Source organism: Pecten maximus, chromosome 4, assembly GCF_902652985.1.
Source record: "Pecten maximus chromosome 4, xPecMax1.1, whole genome shotgun sequence".
NCBI classification, from domain to species: Eukaryota; Metazoa; Mollusca; class Bivalvia; order Pectinida; family Pectinidae; genus Pecten; species Pecten maximus.
Genome location: NC_047018.1, coordinates 687673 through 709968, shown reverse-complemented (window position 1 = coordinate 709968; position 22296 = coordinate 687673). Strand labels below are relative to the sequence as shown.

At 36.9% G+C, this 22296-nt stretch overlaps 1 protein-coding gene across 2 annotated transcripts in view; it reads left to right on the top strand.

Annotated features, from left to right (window-relative positions):
* The window catches only part of LOC117324910 (acyl-protein thioesterase 1-like), a 71414-nt gene that overhangs the window by 21116 nt on the left and 28002 nt on the right, over window positions 1–22296 (top strand). For both annotated transcript variants that reach the window (XR_004532084.1, XM_033880750.1), the window contains exon 2: window positions 18540–18571. Coding sequence is in view for 1 of the 2 variants with exons in the window: in XM_033880750.1 (XP_033736641.1) it covers window positions 18540–18571 (32 nt within the window). In the remaining variant the exon portion in view is untranslated. The remainder of the gene's footprint in view (window positions 1–18539; window positions 18572–22296) is intronic.

Below are 22296 nucleotides of genomic sequence, written 5' to 3'. Positions count from 1 at the left end.
TTGGTAGTGATAAAGTTTCTGTCACCAGTGTTGTTATACATTACTGAGTGTCCCTAGACCTTGGTAGTGATAAGGTGTCTGTCACCAGTGTTATACATTACTGAGTGTCTCTAGACCTTGGTAGTGATAAAGTTTCTGTCACCAGTGTTGTTATACATTACTGAGTGTCTCTAGACCTTGGTAGTGATCAGGTTTCTGTCACCAGTGTTATACATTACTGAGTGTCTCTAGACCTTGGTAGTGATAAGGTGTCTGTCACCAGTGTTGTTATACATTACTGAGTGTCCCTAGACCTTGGTAGTGATAAGGTTTCTGTCACCAGTGTTGTTATACATTACTGAGTGTCTCTAGACCTTGGTAGTGATAAGGTTTCTGTCACCAGTGTTATACATTACTGAGTGTCTCTAGACCTTGGTAGTGATAAGGTTTCTGTCACCAGTGTTGTTATACATTACTGAGTGTCTCTAGACATTGGTAGTGTTAAGGTTTCTGTCACCAGTGTTGTTATACATTACTGAGTGTCTCTAGACCTTGGTAGTGATAAGGTTTCTGTCACCAGTGTTGTTATACATTACTGAGTGTCTCTAGACCTTGGTAGTGATAAGGTGTCTGTCACCAGTGTTGTTATACATTACTGAGTGTCTCTAGACCTTGGTAGTGATAAGGTTTCTGTCACCAGTGTTATACATTACTGAGTGTCTCTAGACCTTGGTAGTGATAAGGTTTCTGTCACCAGTGTTATACATTACTGAGTGTCTCTAGACCTTGGTAGTGATAAGGTGTCTGTCACCAGTGTTGTTATACATTACTGAGTGTCTCTAGACCTTGGTAGTGATAAGGTGTCTGTCACCAGTGTTGTTATACATTACTGAGTGTCCCTAGACCTTGGTAGTGATAAGGTGTCTGTCACCAGTGTTGTTATACATTACTGAGTGTCTCTAGACCTTGGTAGTGATAAGGTTTCTGTCACCAGTGTTATACATTACTGAGTGTCTCTAGACCTTGGTAGTGATAAGGTTTCTGTCACCAGTGTTATACATTACTGAGTGTCTCTAGACCTTGGTAGTGATAAGGTTTCTGCCACCAGTGTTGTTATACATTACTGAGTGTCTCTAGACCTTGGAAGTGATAAGGTGTCTGTCACCAGTGTTGTTATACATTACTGAGTGTCTCTAGACCTTGGTAGTGATAAGGTTTCTGTCACCAGTGTTATACATTACTGAGTGTCTCTAGACCTTGGTAGTGATAAGGTTTCTGTCACCAGTGTTGTTATACATTACTGAGTGTCTCTAGACCTTGGTAGTGATAAGGTTTCTGTCCCCAGTGTTGTTATACATTACTGAGTGTCTCTAGACCTTGGTAGTGATAAGGTTTCTGTCACCAGTGTTGTTATACATTACTGAGTGTCTCTAGACCTTGGTAGTGATAAGGTTTCTGTCACCAGTGTTGTTATACATTACTGAGTGTCTCTAGACCTTGGTAGTGATAAGGTTTCTGTCACCAGTGTTATACATTACTGAGTGTCTCTAGACCTTGGTAGTGATAAGGTTTCTGTCCCCAGTGTTGATATACATTACTGAGTGTCTCTAGACCTTGGTAGTGATAAGGTTTCTGTCACCAGTGTTTTTATACATTACTGAGTGTCTCTAGACCTTGGTAGTGATAAGGTTTCTGTCACCAGTGTTGTTATACATTACTGAGTGTCTCTAGACCTTGGTAGTGATAAGGTTTCTGTCACCAGTGTTTTATACATTACTGAGTGTCTCTAGACCTTGGTAGTGATAAGGTTTCTGTCACCAGTGTTGTTATACATTACTGAGTGTCTCTAGACCTTGGTAGTGATAAGGTTTCTGTCACCAGTGTTGTTATACATTACTGAGTGTCTCTAGACCTTGGTAGTGATAAGGTTTCTGTCACCAGTGTTGTTATACATTACTGAGTGTCTCTAGACCTTGGTAGTGATAAGGTGTCTGTCACCAGTGTTGTTGTTATACATTACTGAGTGTCTCTAGACCTTGGTAGTGATAAGGTTTCTGTCCCCAGTGTTGTTATACATTACTGAGTGTCTCTAGACCTTGGTAGTGATACGGTTTCTGTCACCAGTGTTGTTATACATTACTGAGTGTCTCTAGACCTTGGTAGTGATAAAGTTTCTGTCCCCAGTGTTGTTATACATTACTGAGTGTCTCTAGACCTTGGTAGTGATAAGGTTTCTGTCACCAGTGTTGTTATACATTACTGAGTGTCTCTAGACCTTGGTAGTGATAAGGTTTCTGTCCCCAGTGTTATACATTACTGAGTGTCTCTAGACCTTGGTAGTGATAAGGTGTCTGTCACCAGTGTTGTTGTTATACATTACTGAGTGTCTCTAGACCTTGGTAGTGATAAGGTTTCTGTCACCAGTGTTGTTATACATTACTGAGTGTCTCTAGACCTTGGTAGTGATAAGGTTTCTGTCACCAGTGTTGTTATACATTACTGAGTGTCTCTAGACCTTGGTAGTGATAAGGTTTCTGTCACCAGTGTTGTTATACATTACTGAGTGTCTCTAGACCTTGGTAGTGATAAGGTTTCTGTCACCAGTGTTATACATTACTGAGTGTCTCTAGACCTTGGTAGTGATAAGGTTTCTGTCACCAGTGTTGTTATACATTACTGAGTGTCTCTAGACCTTGGTAGTGATAAGGTTTCTGTCACCAGTGTTGTTATACATTACTGAGTGTCTCTAGACCTTGGTAGTGATAAGGTGTCTGTCACCAGTGTTGTTGTTATACATTACTGAGTGTCTCTAGACCTTGGTAGTGATAAGGTTTCTGTCCCCAGTGTTGTTATACATTACTGAGTGTCTCTAGACCTTGGTAGTGATAAGGTTTCTGTCACCAGTGTTGTTATACATTACTGAGTGTCTCTAGACCTTGGTAGTGATAAGGTTTCTGTCACCAGTGTTATACATTACTGAGTGTCTCTAGACCTTGGTAGTGATAAGGTTTCTGTCACCAGTGTTGTTATACATTACTGAGTGTCTCTAGACCTTGGTAGTGATAAGGTTTCTGTCACCAGTGTTGTTATACATTACTGAGTGTCTCTAGACCTTGGTAGTGATAAGGTTTCTGTCACCAGTGTTATACATTACTGAGTGTCTCTAGACCTTGGTAGTGATAAGGTTTCTGTCACCAGTGTTGTTATACATTACTGAGTGTCTCTAGACCTTGGTAGTGATAAGGTTTCTGTCACCAGTGTTATACATTACTGAGTGTCTCTAGACCTTGGTAGTGATAAGGTTTCTGTCACCAGTGTTATTATACATTACTGAGTGTCTCTAGACCTTGGTAGTGATAAGGTTTCTGTCACCAGTGTTTTTATACATTACTGAGTGTCTCTAGACCTTGGTAGTGATAAGGTTTCTGTCACCAGTGTTGTTATACATTACTGAGTGTCTCTAGACCTTGGTAGTGATAAGGTTTCTGTCACCAGTGTTGTTATACATTACTGAGTGTCTCTAGACCTTGGTAGTGATAAGGTTTCTGTCACCAGTGTTGTTATACATTACTGAGTGTCTCTAGACCTTGGTAGTGATAAGGTTTCTGTCACCAGTGTTGTTATACATTACTGAGTGTCTCTAGACCTTGGTAGTGATAAGGTTTCTGTCACCAGTGTTATACATTACTGAGTGTCTCTAGACCTTGGTAGTGATAAGGTTTCTGTCCCCAGTGTTGATATACATTACTGAGTGTCTCTAGACCTTGGTAGTGATAAGGTTTCTGTCACCAGTGTTTTTATACATTACTGAGTGTCTCTAGACCTTGGTAGTGATAAGGTTTCTGTCACCAGTGTTGTTATACATTACTGAGTGTCTCTAGACCTTGGTAGTGATAAGGTTTCTGTCACCAGTGTTTTTATACATTACTGAGTGTCTCTAGACCTTGGTAGTGATAAGGTTTCTGTCACCAGTGATGTTATACATTACTGAGTGTCTCTAGACCTTTGTAGTGATAAGGTTTCTGTCACCAGTGTTGTTATACATTACTGAGTGTCTCTAGACCTTGGTAGTGATAAGGTTTCTGTCACCAGTGTTGTTATACATTACTGAGTGTCTCTAGACCTTGGTAGTGATAAGGTGTCTGTCACCAGTGTTGTTGTTATACATTACTGAGTGTCTCTAGACCTTGGTAGTGATAAGGTTTCTGTCCCCAGTGTTGTTATACATTACTGAGTGTCTCTAGACCTTGGTAGTGATAAGGTTTCTGTCACCAGTGTTGTTATACATTACTGAGTGTCTCTAGACCTTGGTAGTGATAAGGTTTCTGTCCCCAGTGTTGTTATACATTACTGAGTGTCTCTAGACCTTGGTAGTGATAAGGTTTCTGTCACCAGTGTTGTTATACATTACTGAGTGTCTCTAGACCTTGGTAGTGATAAGGTTTCTGTCCCCAGTGTTATACATTACTGAGTGTCTCTAGACCTTGGTAGTGATAAGGTGTCTGTCACCAGTGTTGTTGTTATACATTACTGAGTGTCTCTAGACCTTGGTAGTGATAAGGTTTCTGTCACCAGTGTTGTTATACATTACTGAGTGTCTCTAGACCTTGTTAGTGATAAGGTGTCTGTCACCAGGTTTATACATTACTGAGTGTCTCTAGACCTTGGTAGTGATAAGGTTTCTGTCACCAGTGTTGTTATACATTACTGAGTGTCTCTAGACCTTGGTAGTGATAAGGTGTCTGTCACCAGTGTTATACATTACTGAGTGTCTCTAGACCTTGGTAGTGATAAGGTTTCTGTCACCAGTGTTGTTATACATTACTGAGTGTCTCTAGACTTTGGTAGTGATAAGGTTTCTGTCACCAGTGTTGTTATACATTACTGAGTGTCTCTAGACCTTGGTAGTGATAAGGTTTCTGTCACCAGTGTTGTTATACATTACTGAGTGTCTCTAGACCTTGGTAGTGATAAGGTTTCTGTCACCAGTGTTGTTATACATTACTGAGTGTCTCTAGACCTTGGTAGTGATAAGGTTTCTGTCACCAGTGTTGTTATACATTACTGAGTGTCTCTAGACCTTGGTAGTGATAAGGTTTCTGTCACCAGTGTTATACATTACTGAGTGTCTCTAGACCTTGGTAGTGATAAGGTTTCTGTCACCAGTGTTGTTATACATTACTGAGTGTCTCTAGACCTTGGTAGTGATAAGGTTTCTGTCACCAGTGTTGTTATACATTACTGAGTGTCTCTAGACCTTGGTAGTGATAAGGTTTCTGTCACCAGTGTTATACATTACTGAGTGTCTCTAGACCTTGGTAGTGATAAGGTTTCTGTCACCAGTGTTGTTATACATTACTGAGTGTCTCTAGACCTTGGTAGTGATAAGGTTTCTGTCACCAGTGTTATACATTACTGAGTGTCTCTAGACCTTGGTAGTGATAAGGTTTCTGTTCACCAGTGTTATTATACATTACTGAGTGTCTCTAGACCTTGGTAGTGATAAGGTTTCTGTCACCAGTGTTGTTATACATTACTGAGTGTCTCTAGACCTTGGTAGTGATAAGGTTTCTGTCACCAGTGTTGTTATACATTACTGAGTGTCTCTAGACCTTGGTAGTGATAAGGTTTCTGTCACCAGTGTTATACATTACTGAGTGTCTCTAGACCTTGGTAGTGATAAGGTTTCTGTCGCCAGTGTTGTTATACATTACTGAGTGTCTCTAGACCTTGGTAGTGATAAGGTTTCTGTCACCAGTGTTATACATTACTGAGTGTCTCTAGACCTTGGTAGTGATAAGGTTTCTGTCACCAGTGTTGTTATACATTACTGAGTGTCTCTAGACCTTGGTAGTGATAAGGTTTCTGTCACCAGTGTTGTTATACATTACTGAGTGTCTCTAGACCTTGGTAGTGATAAGGTGTCTGTCACCAGTGTTACACATTACTGAGTGTCTCTAGACCTTGGTAGTGATAAGGTTTCTGTCACCAGTGTTGTTATACATTACTGAGTGTCTCTAGACCTTGGTAGTGATAAGGTTTCTGTCACCAGTGTTATACATTACTGAGTGTCTCTAGACCTTGGTAGTGATAAGGTTTCTGTCACCAGTGTTGTTATACATTACTGAGTGTCTCTAGACCTTGGTAGTGATAAGGTTTCTGTCACCAGTGTTGTTATACATTACTGAGTGTCTCTAGACCTTGGTAGTGATAAGGTTTCTGTCACCAGTGTTATACATTACTGAGTGTCTCTAGACCTTGGTAGTGATAAGGTTTCTGTCACCAGTGTTGTTATACATTACTGAGTGTCTCTAGACCTTGGTAGTGATAAGGTTTCTGTCACCAGTGTTGTTATACATTACTGAGTGTCTCTAGACCTTGGTAGTGATAAGGTTTCTGTCACCAGTGTTGTTATACATTACTGAGTGTCTCTAGACCTTGGTAGTGATAAGGTTTCTGTCACCAGTGTTGTTATACATTACTGAGTGTCTCTAGACCTTGGTAGTGATAAGGTTTCCGTCACCAGTGTTGTTATACATTACTGAGTGTCTCTAGACCTTGGTAGTGATAAGGTTTCTGTCACCAGTGTTATACATTACTGAGTGTCTCTAGACCTTGGTAGTGATAAGGTTTCTGTCACCAGTGTTATACATTACTGAGTGTCTCTAGACCTTGGTAGTGATAAGGTTTCTGTCACCAGTGTTATACATTACTGAGTGTCTCTAGACCTTGGTAGTGATAAGGTTTCTGTCACCAGTGTTGTTATACATTACTGAGTGTCTCTAGACCTTGGTAGTGATAAGGTTTCTGTCACCAGTGTTGTTATACATTACTGAGTGTCTCTAGACCTTGGTAGTGATAAGGTTTCTGTCACCAGTGTTATACATTACTGAGTGTCTCTAGACCTTGGTAGTGATAAGGTTTCTGTCACCAGTGTTATACATTACTGAGTGTCTCTAGACCTTGGTAGTGATAAGGTTTCTGTCACCAGTGTTGTTATACATTACTGAGTGTCTCTAGACCTTGGTAGTGATAAGGTTTCTGTCACCAGTGTTATACATTACTGAGTGTCTCTAGACCTTGGTAGTGATAAGGTTTCTGTCACCAGTGTTATTATACATTACTGAGTGTCTCTAGACCTTGGTAGTGATAAGGTTTCTGTCACCAGTGTTGTTATACATTACTGAGTGTCTCTAGACCTTGGTAGTGATAAGGTTTCTGTCACCAGTGTTGTTATACATTACTGAGTGTCTCTAGACCTTGGTAGTGATAAGGTTTCTGTCACCAGTGTTATACATTACTGAGTGTCTCTAGACCTTGGTAGTGATAAGGTTTCTGTCACCAGTGTTGTTATACATTACTGAGTGTCTCTAGACCTTGGTAGTGATAAGGTTTCTGTCACCAGTGTTGTTATACATTACTGAGTGTCTCTAGACCTTGGTAGTGATAAGGTGTCTGTCACCAGTGTTATACATTACTGAGTGTCTCTAGACCTTGGTAGTGATAAGGTTTCTGTCACCAGTGTTGTTATACATTACTGAGTGTCTCTAGACCTTGGTAGTGATAAGGTTTCTGTCACCAGTGTTGTTATACATTACTGAGTGTCTCTAGACCTTGGTAGTGATAAGGTTTCTGTCACCAGTGTTATACATTACTGAGTGTCTCTAGACCTTGGTAGTGATAAGGTTTCTGTCACCAGTGTTGTTATACATTACTGAGTGTCTCTAGACCTTGGTAGTGATAAGGTTTCTGTCACCAGTGTTATACATTACTGAGTGTCTCTAGACCTTGGTAGTGATAAGGTTTCTGTCACCAGTGTTGTTATACATTACTGAGTGTCTCTAGACCTTGGTAGTGATAAGGTTTCTGTCACCAGTGTTATACATTACTGAGTGTCTGTAGACCTTGGTAGTGATAAGGTTTCTGTCACCAGTGTTACACATTACTGAGTGTCTCTAGACCTTGGTAGTGATAAGGTTTCTGTCACCAGTGTTGTTATACATTACTGAGTGTCTCTAGACCTTGGTAGTGATAAGGTTTCTGTCACCAGTGTTATACATTACTGAGTGTCTCTAGACCTTGGTAGTGATAAGGTTTCTGTCACCAGTGTTGTTATACATTACTGAGTGTCTCTAGACCTTGGTAGTGATAAGGTTTCTGTCACCAGTGTTGTTATACATTACTGAGTGTCTCTAGACCTTGGTAGTGATAAGGTGTCTGTCACCAGTGTTGTTATACATTACTGAGTGTCTCTAGACCTTGGTAGTGATAAGGTGTCTGTCACCAGTGTTGTTATACATTACTGAGTGTCTCTAGACCTTGGTAGTGATAAGGTTTCTGTCACCAGTGTTGTTATACATTACTGAGTGTCTCTAGACCTTGGTAGTGATAAGGTTTCTGTCACCAGTGTTGTTATACATTACTGAGTGTCTCTAGACCTTGGTAGTGATAAGGTTTCTGTCACCAGTGTTATACATTACCAAGGTCTAGAGACACTCATGATCAGTAGTGATCAGGTTTCTTTCTTCAATCCTTTCTGTGTATACATAATCACTGTGTTGTGGTGATGATTTTAATGTATTGTTACATGTTGGATCTATTATATTCTTTTCAACCATTTTACAAAGTGATCCAATTGATTTATCTTTGGCTTCTGCCTTAGAAGTAGCGAATGCTAATTATCCCCTCGCGACGAAAGTACGTATGTTCACTTTTTGTCAGCGCTCTTGCGACTTCATTTTTGAACGGATTCTGACCAAACTTCATATGTGGGTCCAGCATGGGAATACCTCGAACGAGTTCGTGTTTCAGGGTGCCAAGGTCAAGGTTAAGGTCACCGTTACTATTTATAGAAAATCTTTGTCAGCGCTCTTGCGACTTCATTTCTGAACGGATCCTGACCAAACTTCATATATGGGTCCAGCATGGGAATACCTCGATAGCCCATGCCTGATAATAAGCCCATCCATGTCTATTGCAGTTCAGTGCAAATGACAACTGATGTTATTTCAATGTCCTGCAATAACCCCCCCCCCCCCCCCATTTTGCGTCGGAGTTCATGTGTTAGCACGCGAGGGGATTTGTATCATTTGCGATGCCTGGTTGGGGTCAAGATGTGTTATCACAAAGGGAAATGTTATTATTGGTCTTATTATAACTGTCACTAGCTCTAACATTTACCAATAGCTTTATTATAACTGTCACTAGCTCTAACATTTACCAATAGCTTTATTATAACTGTCACTAGCTCTAACATTTACCAATAGCTTTATTATAACTGTCACTAGCTCTAACATTTACCAATAGCTTTATTATAACTGTCACTAGCTCTAACATTTACCAATAGCTTTATTATAACTGTCACTAGCTCTAACATTTACCAATAGCTTTATTATAACTGTCACTAGCTCTAACATTTACCAATAGCTTTTCAATCAATGTCCTCTGGATGTTACATTTAAACATTAGATTGATATAAAACAAACACACAATAGTCCAAGGGAATGCTATATATTTGGTTGGGGAAGGGCGGAATAGTGGTAACAAATCTGTCCAAACGTCCATTCATCTGTCTTTCCCAGATCTTATAGAGCTATGAATTGTATTTTCACAATTTTAGTCTGATTCACTTCAAATTTACTACTCCCTGCTGATATGATTGTTTTCGTCCTTCCAACTCAGGATATAACATTTGTCTGTCCTACCAACTCAGGATATAACATTTGTCTGTCCTACCAACTCAGGATATAACATTTGTCTGTCCTACCAACTCTGATATAACGTTTGTCTGTCCTACCAACTCAGGATATAACATGTCTGTCCTACCAACTCAGGATATAACATTTGTCTGTCCTACCAACTCTGATATAACATTTGTCTGTCCTACCAACTCAGGATGTAACATATGTCTGTCCTACCAACTCAGGATATAACATATGTCTGTCCTACCAACTCAGGATATAACATTTGTCTGTCCTACCAACTCAGGATATAACATATGTCTGTCCTACCAACTCAGGATATAACATTTGTCTGTCCTACCAACTCTGATATAACATTTGTCTGTCCTACCAACTCGGGATATAACATATGCATGTCCTACCAACTCAGGATATAACATGTCTGTCCTACCAACTCAGGATATAACATTTGTCTGTCCTACCAACTCTGATATAACATTTGTCTGTCCTACCAACTCAGGATGTAACATATGTCTGTCCTACCAACTCAGGATATAACATATGTCTGTCCTACCAACTCAGGATATAACATTTGTCCGTCCTACCAACTCGGGATATAACATATGCATGTCCTACCAACTCTGATATAACATTTGTCTGTCCTACCAACTCGGGATATAACATTTGTCCATCCTACCAACTCAGGATATAACATATGTTTGTCCTACCAACTTGGGATATAACATTTGTCTGTCCTACCAACTCAGGTAATAACATTTGTCTGTCCTACCAACTCAGGATGTAACATGTCATCCTACCAACTCAGGATATAACATTTGTCCATCCTACCAACTCAGGATATAACATTTGTCTGTCCTGCCAACTCAGGATGTAACATATGTCTGTCCTACCAACTCAGGATATAACATTTGTCTGTCCTGCCAACTCGGGATATAACATTTGTCCATCCTACCAACTCATGATATAACATTTGTCTGTCCTACCAACTCAGGATATAACATTTGTCTGTCCTACCAACTCAGGATATAACATTTGTCTGTCCTACCAACTCAGGATATAACATTTGTCCATCATATAACATTTGTCTGTCCTACCAACTCAGGATATAACATTTGTCCGTCCTACCAACTCAGGATATAACATTTGTCTGTCCTACCAACTCAGGATATAACATTTGTCTGTCCTACCAACTCAGGATATAACATTTGTCCATCATATAACATTTGTCTGTCCTACCAACTCAGGATATAACATTTGTCTGTCCTACCAACTCAGGATATAACATTTGTCCGTCCTACCAACTCAGGATATAACATTTGTCCGACCTACCAACTCAGGATATAACATTTGTCCGTCCTACCAACTCAGGATATAACATATGTCTGTCCTACCAACTCAGGATATAACATTTGTCTGTCCTACCAACTCAGGATATAACATTTGTCTGTCCTACCAACTCTGATATAACATTTGTCCGTCCTACCAACTCGGGATATAACTTTTGTCTGTCCTACCAACTCAGGATATAACATATGTCTGTCCTACCAACTCAGGATATAACATTTGTCTGTCCTACCAACTCAGGATATAACATTTGTCTGTCCTACCAACTCTGATATAACATTTGTCCGTCCTACCAACTCGGGATATAACTTTTGTCTGTCCTACCAACTCTGATATAACATTTGTCTGTCCTACCAACTCAGGATATAACATTTGTCTGTCCTACCACCTCAGGATATAACATTTGTCCGTCCTACCAACTCAGGATATAACATTTGTCTGTCCTACCAACTCAGGATATAACATTTGTCTGTCCTACCAACTCAGGATATAACATATGTCTGTCCTACCAACTCGGGATATAACATTTGTCTGTCCTACCAACTCAGGATATAACATTTGTCTGTCCTACCAACTCAGGATATGACATATGTCTGTCCTACCAACTCAGGATATAACATTTGTCTGTCCTACCAACTCAGGATATAACATTTGGTGATAAGTGTTTTCATGTCTGCATCTCACAGATTATAGCAATTCTTTGAAAAATCAATTTCATGAAATGATGATAATGAAGGTGGGTTTAAAAAAGGGATATGAGGGGAATGAAGTCAATGGCAAAGCCTTTGAACACAGTGTAATTTTGTTGTGTTGAAAGCAACTGAAAACATGCAATACCAACAAATCTTTCCTATTTATTTCATACATCATGAGGAGATCATACCTTTGCCCATTTCAGGCTACCAAATTGCAATTGGTTCAAATGAATAACCTTTACCAACATTCAAGGTCACAGGGGTCAAATAGGCTTAAATCTTTAAACAATAATTTCTCCAGAGACAAGAGAATCCAAGACCTGATATTAGGCATGCTTTAATGAAGGACTAGAAAAATCATTGACAGCAATATACCTAGCTTACTCTGATATTTCTGCTGAAATATGACCTAGATAATATTCCATTTCTATAGAGTCAGGTGAGCGATACAGGCCCATTAGGCCTCTTGTTTCTCTGAAATGTCAAGACAACCGCATAATCCTGCATATTCTGCCTACATATACATACTGGTACAAGATTGTAATGATATTATCATAAAACTACAGATCAGCAGTCTAACAGTTTTATCTCTGAAATGTCAAGAAAACCTCATGGTGATTATTCTGTGTAGTCAGGTCCCTGTAGCTATGTACAGTATGTTTAATAAAGATGAAAATCATCAGTGAGTACCAGTCATCACAGTTAATGGAATAAAACTTATTGACAGAATATTTTGGGACCAACAAGAAATTCAGTTAATAAATATGCCAGTCAAAATTTGTTGCCATCACTTTACATTATGGTTTCTTGAACAGCATTCTGATGGAACAATCATTTTTGTACATTTCCATGAGTATCCGATTCAAGACTCACCTCTCTTTGGCATTTGATGAGCGTGTATTGTTCAGCCCTGTTATTAGCTCACCTGCCCGTGTAAAGGATTGTGTCATTTTAAACTGCTGCACAAACACAGATGCTATGCCCCTGAACAGGCAGAGAATATAATTATTAAGTATCATATATCAGACACAATGAGTGTAACACTACAGTCAGTATATGTATATTCAGTACAGTAGTAATAGGGAAACAAGAAACATTTTCATTATAATAGTGTCTTCATTGATAGATATTGATAAACACAAAATACTGACTCAGGTTATTCACAGAAAGTCATTGTTTTGATGTTTGTACAATTATCCTTGTTTATACATATTGTATATGTAATCAATAAGTTTTTTTGTGTATCCTAATGGTGACTAGTGACAAATCATGTGGTTGTGCTACAGGTACGTTGTGTATCCTAATGGTGACTAGTGACAAATCTTGTGGTTGTGCTACAGGTACGTAGCTTATACACAATGATGTGGCATCCAAGAAATTGTTATATCATTGTTATGTCATATATTTAAACATGATAGCTACGTATATGTGCTGGATCTTCAGTGGACTTAGTGGTGTTATGGATCTACCAGAGCTGCACTCTACTTATATATTATTCAGTACAGACAAGCAGCTGATTTATCCTGGATAAAGAGCTTTACTTGAGTTAATTGCCAGTAATGTTAAGCACTTATATTACAAGACCTTATTCAATATGAAAAGATTTATTTACAAGACTTTGTTAAAGACACATTTTACTTTAAGCAATAATTGTGCTTAATGCATTATAGGCTGTACTCATTCATGATAACATTCTGTTAAGATGAACTCTGACTTCCAGAACACCAGGAACAAACAGCTTATTGTATTACACTGTACAAAGCAATCAATAATGAGATTGGAAGGAAGCAATCTTTGGTTGAGGACGGAATGCTCCCTTCAGCCAAGGAAATAGAGTTGGCAGATTGTTTTAGTCCTATCTATTTAGGTGACATTTCTGAGTACATTATAGTCTGTTTAGTACATTGTAGGTCTATATAGTACATTGTAGGTCTGTATAGTACATTGTAGGTCTGTATAGTACATTGTAGGTCTATATAGTACATTGTAGGTCTATATAGTACATTGTAGGTCTATATAGTACATTGTAGGTCTGTATAGTACATTGTAGGTCTATATAGTACATTGTAGGTCTGTTTAGTACATTGTAGGTCTATATAATACATTGTAGGTCTATATAGTACATTGTAGGTCTATATAGTACATTGTAGGTCTGTATAGTACATTGTAGGTCTATATAGTACATTGTAGGTCTATATAGTACATTGTAGTCTGTATAGTACATTGTAGGTCTGTATAGTACATTGTAGGTCTATATAGTACATTGTAGGTCTGTATAGTACATTGTAGGTCTATATAGTACATTGTAGGTCTGTATAGTACATTGTAGGTCTATATAGTACATTGTAGGTCTGTATAGTACATTGTAGGTCTATATAGTACATTGTAGGTCTGTATAGTACATTGTAGGTCTATATAGTACATTGTAGGTCTATATAGTACATTGTAGGTCTGTATAGTACATTGTAGGTCTATATAGTACATTGTAGGTCTGTATAGTACGTTGTAGGTCTATATAGTACATTGTAGGTCTATATAGTACATTGTAGTCTATATAGTACATTGTAGGTCTATATAGTACATTTTAGGTCTATATAGTACATTGTAGGTCTGTATAGTACATTGTAGGTCTATGTAGTACATTGTAGTCTATATAGTACGTTGTAGGTCTATATAGGACATTGTAGGTCTATATAGTACATTGTAGTCTATATAGTACATTGAAGGTCTGTATAGTACATTGTAGTCTATATAGTACATTGTAGGTCTGTATAGTACATTGTAGTCTGTATAGTACATTGTAGGTCTATATAGTACATTGTAGGTCTATATAGTACATTGTAGGTCTGTATAGTACATTGTAGTCTGTATAGTACATTGTAGTCTGTATAGTACATTGTAGGTCTGTATAGTACATTGTAGGTCTGTATAGTACATTGTAGGTCTGTATAGTACATTGTAGGTCTGTATAGTACATTGTAGTCTATATAGTACATTGTAGGTCTATATAGTACATTGTAGTCTATATAGTACATTGTAGGTCTGTATAGTACATTGTAGGTCTTTATAGTACATTGTAGGTCTGTATAGTACATTGTAGTCTGTATAGTACATTGTAGTCTGTATAGTACATTGTAGGTCTGTATAGTACATTGTAGTCTGTATAGTACATTGTAGTCTATATAGTACATTGTAGTCTGTATAGTACATTGTAGTCTGTATAGTACATTGTAGGTCTTTATAGTACATTGTAGGTCTGTATAGTACATTGTAGTCTGTATAGTACATTGTAGGTCTGTATAGTACATTGTAGGTCTGTATAGTACATAGTAGGTCTATATAGTACATTGTAGTCTGTATAGTACATTGTAGGTCTGTATATAGTACATTGTAGAAGTTTATGGTATATTGTAAATATAGTACCTTTAATTGTATGATATACATGTATATAGTGTACATAATTACTTACACAGTTCTGAATTTTGAATTGTCATTATATATATGTTGTTGAAACCCAAATGTCAGCATCCTATCACTAAGACAGGTTTAGCATGGGCATTGAGAAAGCCTTGAATTTCATTTGGGCCTTGAAAACTGGTTTACAGCCATGAAAAATCCTCGAATATTAAGGTTTCATTAGGATATGTGAAACCCTGGCCGCTGATCATTTGGATTCAACATTGTCTATGTCACCTTCCCTACAGACGTTAATAATTACCATGTCAAGTTGTATTTTGATCAAGTGGATAGTTATAAACTTAAGTTGCTTTTTTGTTCTCTTGTTCCCCCTCAAGATGACTTATATATAATTAGATGACGGGTAAAACAGGCCATGTATATTTAATTAAGACATTGAAAAAGCCTTGAAATGGCCTTAAAGTTGGTTTGACATAATCTGTATGAACCCTGCAAGATAAATTCTTCGTAATCTTCGTAACCAAAATTATAACTGATAAGGGTAATTATATATGCCTTCTACCTCTTCATCGCTTGGTCCATTCGATCCATTCACTGTCTCTTTCACTGCAATGACCTGCATATGCATATATCTGTTAATAATTAAAACCCAGTATGAGCATATAGATATGGCTAAAATGAAGTGGAATCATTAAGGTGTTTTTTGTCGGTTCATTGTTGGTAATAAGGTCAGTGCTTCAAAAAACATAAAGTGGATTGATTGCTGTTAATAGATTTTTGATGGTGTTTTCATTGTATAGACTTGCGGTCTATATAGTGATCGTTTTTGGATGTATTTACACCATGTAATTTAATCTGAAAATCAATGCAGTTATTGGTGTAGTTATTTGGAGATCAAACTAACCAGGAGAGTCCTATATTGAATCCTATAGCTTCAACGAGAGGTTTTGGAGCAATTTATGTGTATTACAGATATATGGAATCAAGTATTGATGGAACTGTCTTTTAAAACGAACATATATAGCTAGCTTCTTTGTATTCAGGAAAACTGGAATAATTACTACAATCCAATTGCAAGCATTTATAGCTTTACGTTCCTCAAGAATATGCCCCAGTTCTACATGTTTTGAAGTAACATATTTGCAATAGAAAGGCACTATAGAGACAATGCCTTTCATGTGCCATGATCAGTAGAGTTCATGTTAACATTGATGCCATTGAGCATCTCAAACCTCCATTGTCCATTATGTTTCTCTTGCCATCATACGTATTGTCCATATAATACTTTAAAAACCTTTGGTCCTGTCATCAGTCAGAGTCATCTGTGACAAAATCCTGTCATCAGTCAGGGTAATCTGTGACAAAATCCTGTCATCAGTCAGGGTCATCTGTGACAAGGTCCTGTCATCAGTCAGGGCCATCTGTGACAAGGTCCTGTCATCAGTCAAGGTCATCTGTGACAAGATCCTGTCATCAGTCAGGGTCATCTGTAACAAGGTCCTGTCATCAGTCAGGGTCATCTGTGACAAGATCCTGTCACCAGTCAGGGTCATCTGTGACAAGGTCCTGTCATCAGTCAGGGTCATCTGTGACAAGGTCCTGTCATCAGTCAGGGTCATCTGTGACAAGGTCCTGTCATCTGTCAGGGTCATCTGTGACAAGTTCCTTTCATCAGTCAAGGTCATCTGTGACAAGTTCCTGTCATCAGTCAGGGTCATCTGTGACAAGACCTCCTTGCACTAGCTGGAGGCTTCCTCCCTGAACATCACAAGGCAGGCCTGTCACAGGCTATCCAGAGCATGTAATAGCAGTATTTAGGAAACAGCTTTCATTCTTACCACTTCTAGTCTGGAGTCCATGAAGAGGAAGCCAAAACATCTGTCTTTAGAAAAACTGTCTTATTTGTGGTACATTTGTATTGGTTTTCTGGTATGTAACTATTGGCCACATCACTGAATCAAGCTTATTGTATTACAGACCCTGAGGGTGAATTGATGGACAACAAATTCTGTAGCTATGAGAATGGCTTCACTATATATCTAATATATGACTAGAATTGTGGTGTGCTGGTCGTACACACCTATTGACTGTTGCTGTGTTTTCTTTGTTTTGTTATGCCATATAGTGCTCTCTATTTTGGATACTAGTATCAGTTTGTGCATCTGTAAATTAAGGAATCTTGTACAGACATGTCATCCTTTAATTTTCAACTGAATCTCATGAAAGTCTGCTGATGTTGTCAGCAGTGTTAGAATTTCATCTTTTCTTTTTCAAACTGCCTTGTTTTTAGCAGTTAATAAAAATACTAGTATATATTTACTAGTCAGTCATATTGTGTGCAATTTTTTGCCCGAATTTAAAGAAAATTGATGATAATAAGGTTTCAACCCCATCTACAGGACATATTACAGAGGAACATTAATTATGATGTTAGTGGACAGACATAAATATAATTCTATGTACTGATCCAATATAGATACTTAAGTAAGACGTACTGATCCAATATGGATACTTAAGTAAGATGTACTGATCCAATATGGATACTTAAGTAGGACGTACTGATCCAATATGGATACTTAAGTAAGACGTACTGATCCAATATGGATACTTAAGTAGGACGTACTGATCCAATATAGATACTTAAGTAGGACGTACTGATCCAATATGGATACTTAAGTAGGATGTACTGATCCAATATGGATACTTAAGTAGGACGTACTGATCCAATATGGATACTTAAGTAAGACGTACTGGTCCAATATGGATACATAAGTAGAACGTACAGGGTTATTTGGATATTGTACATACATTGCAGTGTTAAATAAGCTCTCTGTCACTCAACTAACGGAGAAGGTATACATAAAGCCAATGATTATCATCCCCAAGTTAGATTCCTGTCAAGGTCCACAGCAGGAATGCGTTTCCTCCTGTTCTCTCACAATGCAGACAATGAAATCCCATACGAATATGTTATATGAATGTCAGTGTCACCATTATGTATCGCCTAAAAGTACTGGGTTGTTTCTTCATTATCTGTAGTGGGAGGGTCTGTACAGTAACAACATATATATACATTGTACTGTGTTTCTTCATTATCTGTAGTGGGAGGGTTTGTACAGTAACAACATATATATACATTGTACTGTGTTGTTTCTTCATTATCTGTAGTGGGAGGGTTTGTACAGTAACAACATATATATACATTGTACTGTGTTGTTTCTTCATTATCTGTAGTGGGAAGGTTTATACAGTAACAGTATATACATTGTACTGTGTTGTTTCTTCATTATCTGTAGTGGGAAGGTTTATACAGTAACAGTATGTTGATCATGATGTACACTAAATTTTGATATATTTATTGTCTTTAAAATTCCACCTAATTGACATGTCTGTTATTTTGCAGTTGATTTTCCTACATGGTTTGGGGGACACTGGGTAAGTAATGGACTTTTATTTTGTTATTCCTAAGTATACTCATGCTAATGTCACAAACTGACGCTACACCAAGTAAATGTGTTTGTTCCATCAAGTATTTATTTCAATTTTAATTTTGTGTAAACTAAAGCTCCTACTTTTTGCCTTGCCTCTCATGAAAAGTATTAAAAAAAGACTATGGTGATGTTTTCCTGGTGGCGACCCCGTTCAACTTCAATCAAACTTGGTATGTAGTTAGATCAGATAGTATAGTCATATACATGTATCTGATACAGATTTTATGGTCCAAACAAAAACAAATAATTTATAAAAAATGCAACAAAAGTTTATCATTCAATCATGTCTTGTCCTGAAATCTTTTACACTCACTTTTTATAGTTGATCCAAAATAACAGGTACCTATGATCTATAAAGACTTATAATTGATGCTGAAGGTGTACAGTGCATTCCGCTTAATCGGGTTGCCTATTTGCGGGGACTTTTTACCCGATTAACCGACTTATGCAATAAGCCGAAATGCACGTCGCCATCTTGGATTTGGTCCGTAATGGTTGTCAGACTTGGGTCGATTTTAGATGAAAATATTTGCATTATTATTGTTAATAAACAGTGTTTTTGTTTGTCCTTTTACTGATGTCAAATTGTCAGATTACTATTACTAATTGTATAAAATACATGTATTAAAATAATAAAACCTTAAAGATTGTTTCTTATTCGCGATACAGTACAATCGTAGCACCTCAAATCGGGGGTCATACATCCCTGTTTCATCCACGTGTTCCTAATTTGACATACGATCTGAGGACTCGCCGACAATTACGGCTAAGATCATTTATGTTTATCATAGAGATATTCTTATGTTCGCTATGAAGTTTAAAATATTCCATATTTTTTTCAATTGCCAAAGCACAGAGATCGGAGAAACCGAGTTTATTTAGGTCGTTTCCTGTGGTGTAAATTTATACGAACTTGACACAGCTGGCAGTCACTGATAAAACAACACGAAATCAAATGTAATGTTTTTTATTAACCAGTTCTAATCCTTACCTGAATAGGAATTATAAGTTAACGTCGGGCGTTTGTCCTTTTACTGCTCGCTACTGTTTTTTTAATAACTCACCTGTGTACCAGTGTCATCACATTTCCCGTGGCGAACCCCTCACTTTGGATTCGCCACATACAGTAAGCGGTGATATCAATCGATCTGTAGCAATGGCAGACCCAGGTCAAACCCTATTGTTTTGGTTTCTGCTTCGAAGATTTTACATCCCAGAAGTAAAAGTTTAATTGTCTTGTTGCTTAATTATGCTATTAAACCCCCATTACGTTTGGCCTGCTGCTGACTCTAAAAATAACATTTAATTTTACCCACAATTCTTATTCGACTTCCTGTTGGGGGGAAAACCCCACGAGGCATATATATCTGCACAGTTAAATTTTGGATAGACATTAAAGGCAATACTCTAAATTAAAGTGATGATTCACACCTGACCAATATAATGTACAGTAAGAGATAATTTACTCCTGACCTATATAATGTACAGTAAGAGATCATTTACTCCTGACCTATATAATCTAAAGTAAGATATAATTCACTCCTGACCTATATAATGTAAAGTAAGAGATAATTCACTCCTGACCTATATAATGTACAGTAAGAGATAATTCACTCCTGACCTATATAATCTAAAGTAAGATATAATTTACTCCTGACCTATATAATCTAAAGTAAGAGATAATTTACTCCTGACCTATATCATCTAAAGTAAGAGATAATTCTTTCCTGACCTATATAATGTAAAGTAAGATATAATTTACTCCTGACCTATATAATCTAAAGTAAGAGATAATTTACTCCTGACCTACATAATCTAAAGTAAGATATACTTTACTCCTGACCTATATAATCTGAAGTAAGAGATAATTTACTCCTGACCTATATAATGTAAAGTAAGAGATAATTCACTCCTGACCTATATAATCTAAAGTAAGAGATAATTTACTCATGAACTATATAATCTAAAGTAAGAGATAATTTACTCCTGACCTATATAATCTAAAGTAAGAGATAATTCACTCCTGACTTGTATAATATAAAGTAAGAGATAATTTACCCCTGACCTATATAATATAAAGTAAGATATAATTTATTCCTGACATATATAATCTAAAGTAAGAGATAATTCACTCCTGACCTATATAATCTAATGTAAGAGATAATTTACTCCTGACCTATATAATCTAAAGTAAGAGCTAATTCACTTCTGACCTATATAATCTAATGTCAGAGATAACTTACTCCTGACCTATATAATCTAAAGTAAGAGCTAATTCACTCCTGACCTATATACTCTAAAGTAAGAGCTAATTCACTCCTGACCTATATAATCTTAAGTAAGAGATAATTTACTCCTGACCTATATAATCTAAAGTAAGATATACTTTACTCCTGACCTATATAATCTAAAGTAAGAGATAATTTACTCCTGACCTATATAATCTAAAGTAAGAGATAATTCACTCCTGACCTATATAATGTAAAGTAAGAGATAATTCACTCCTGAACTATATAATGTAAAGTAAGAGATAATTCACTCCTGAACTATATAATGTAAAGAGATAATATACTCCTGACCTATATAATGTAAAGTAAGAGATAATTCACTCCTGACCTATATAATCTAAAGGAAGAGATAATATACTCCTGACCTATATAATGTAAAGTAAGAGATAATTTACTCATGAACTATATAATCTAAAGTAAGAGATAATTCACTCCTGACCTATATAATGTAAAGTAAGAGATAATTCACTCCTGACCTATATAATGTAAAGTAAGAGATAATTCACTCCTGACTTGTATAATATAAAGTAAGAGATAATTTACTCCTGACCTATATAATCTAAAGTAAGAGATAATTCACTCCTGACTTGTATAATATAAAGTAAGAGATAATTTACCCCTGAACTATATAATATACAGTAAGATATAATTTATTCCTGACCTATATAATCTAAAGTAAGAGATAATTCACTACTGACCTATATAATCTAATGTCAGAGATAACTTACTCCTGACCTATATAATCTAAAGTAAGAGCTAATTCACTTCTGACCTATATAATCTAATGTCAGAGATAACTTACTCCTGACCTATATAATCTAAAGTAAGAGCTAATTCTCTCCTGACCTATATAATCTAAAGTAAGAGCTAATTCACTCCTGACCTATATAATCTTAAGTAAGAGATAATTTACTCCTGACCTATATAATGTAAAGTAAGAGATAATTCACTCCTGACCTATATAATGTAAAGTAAGAGATAATTTACTCATGAACTATATAATCTAAAGTAAGATATAATTCACTCCTGACCTATATAATGTAAAGTAAGAGATAATTTACTCCTGACCTATATAATGTAAAGTAAGAGATAATTCACTCCTGACCTATATAATGTAAAGTAAGAGATAATTCACTCCTGACCTATATAACCTAAAGTAAGAGATAATTCACTCCTGACCTATATAATGTAAAGTAAGAGATAATTTACTCCTGACCTATATAATGTAAAGTAAGAGATAATTTACTCCTGATCTATATAATTTAAAGTAAGAGATAATTCACACCTGACCTATATAATCTTAAGTAAGAGATAATTTACTCATGAACTATATAATCTAAAGTAAGAGATAATTCACTCCTGACCTATATAATGTAAAGTA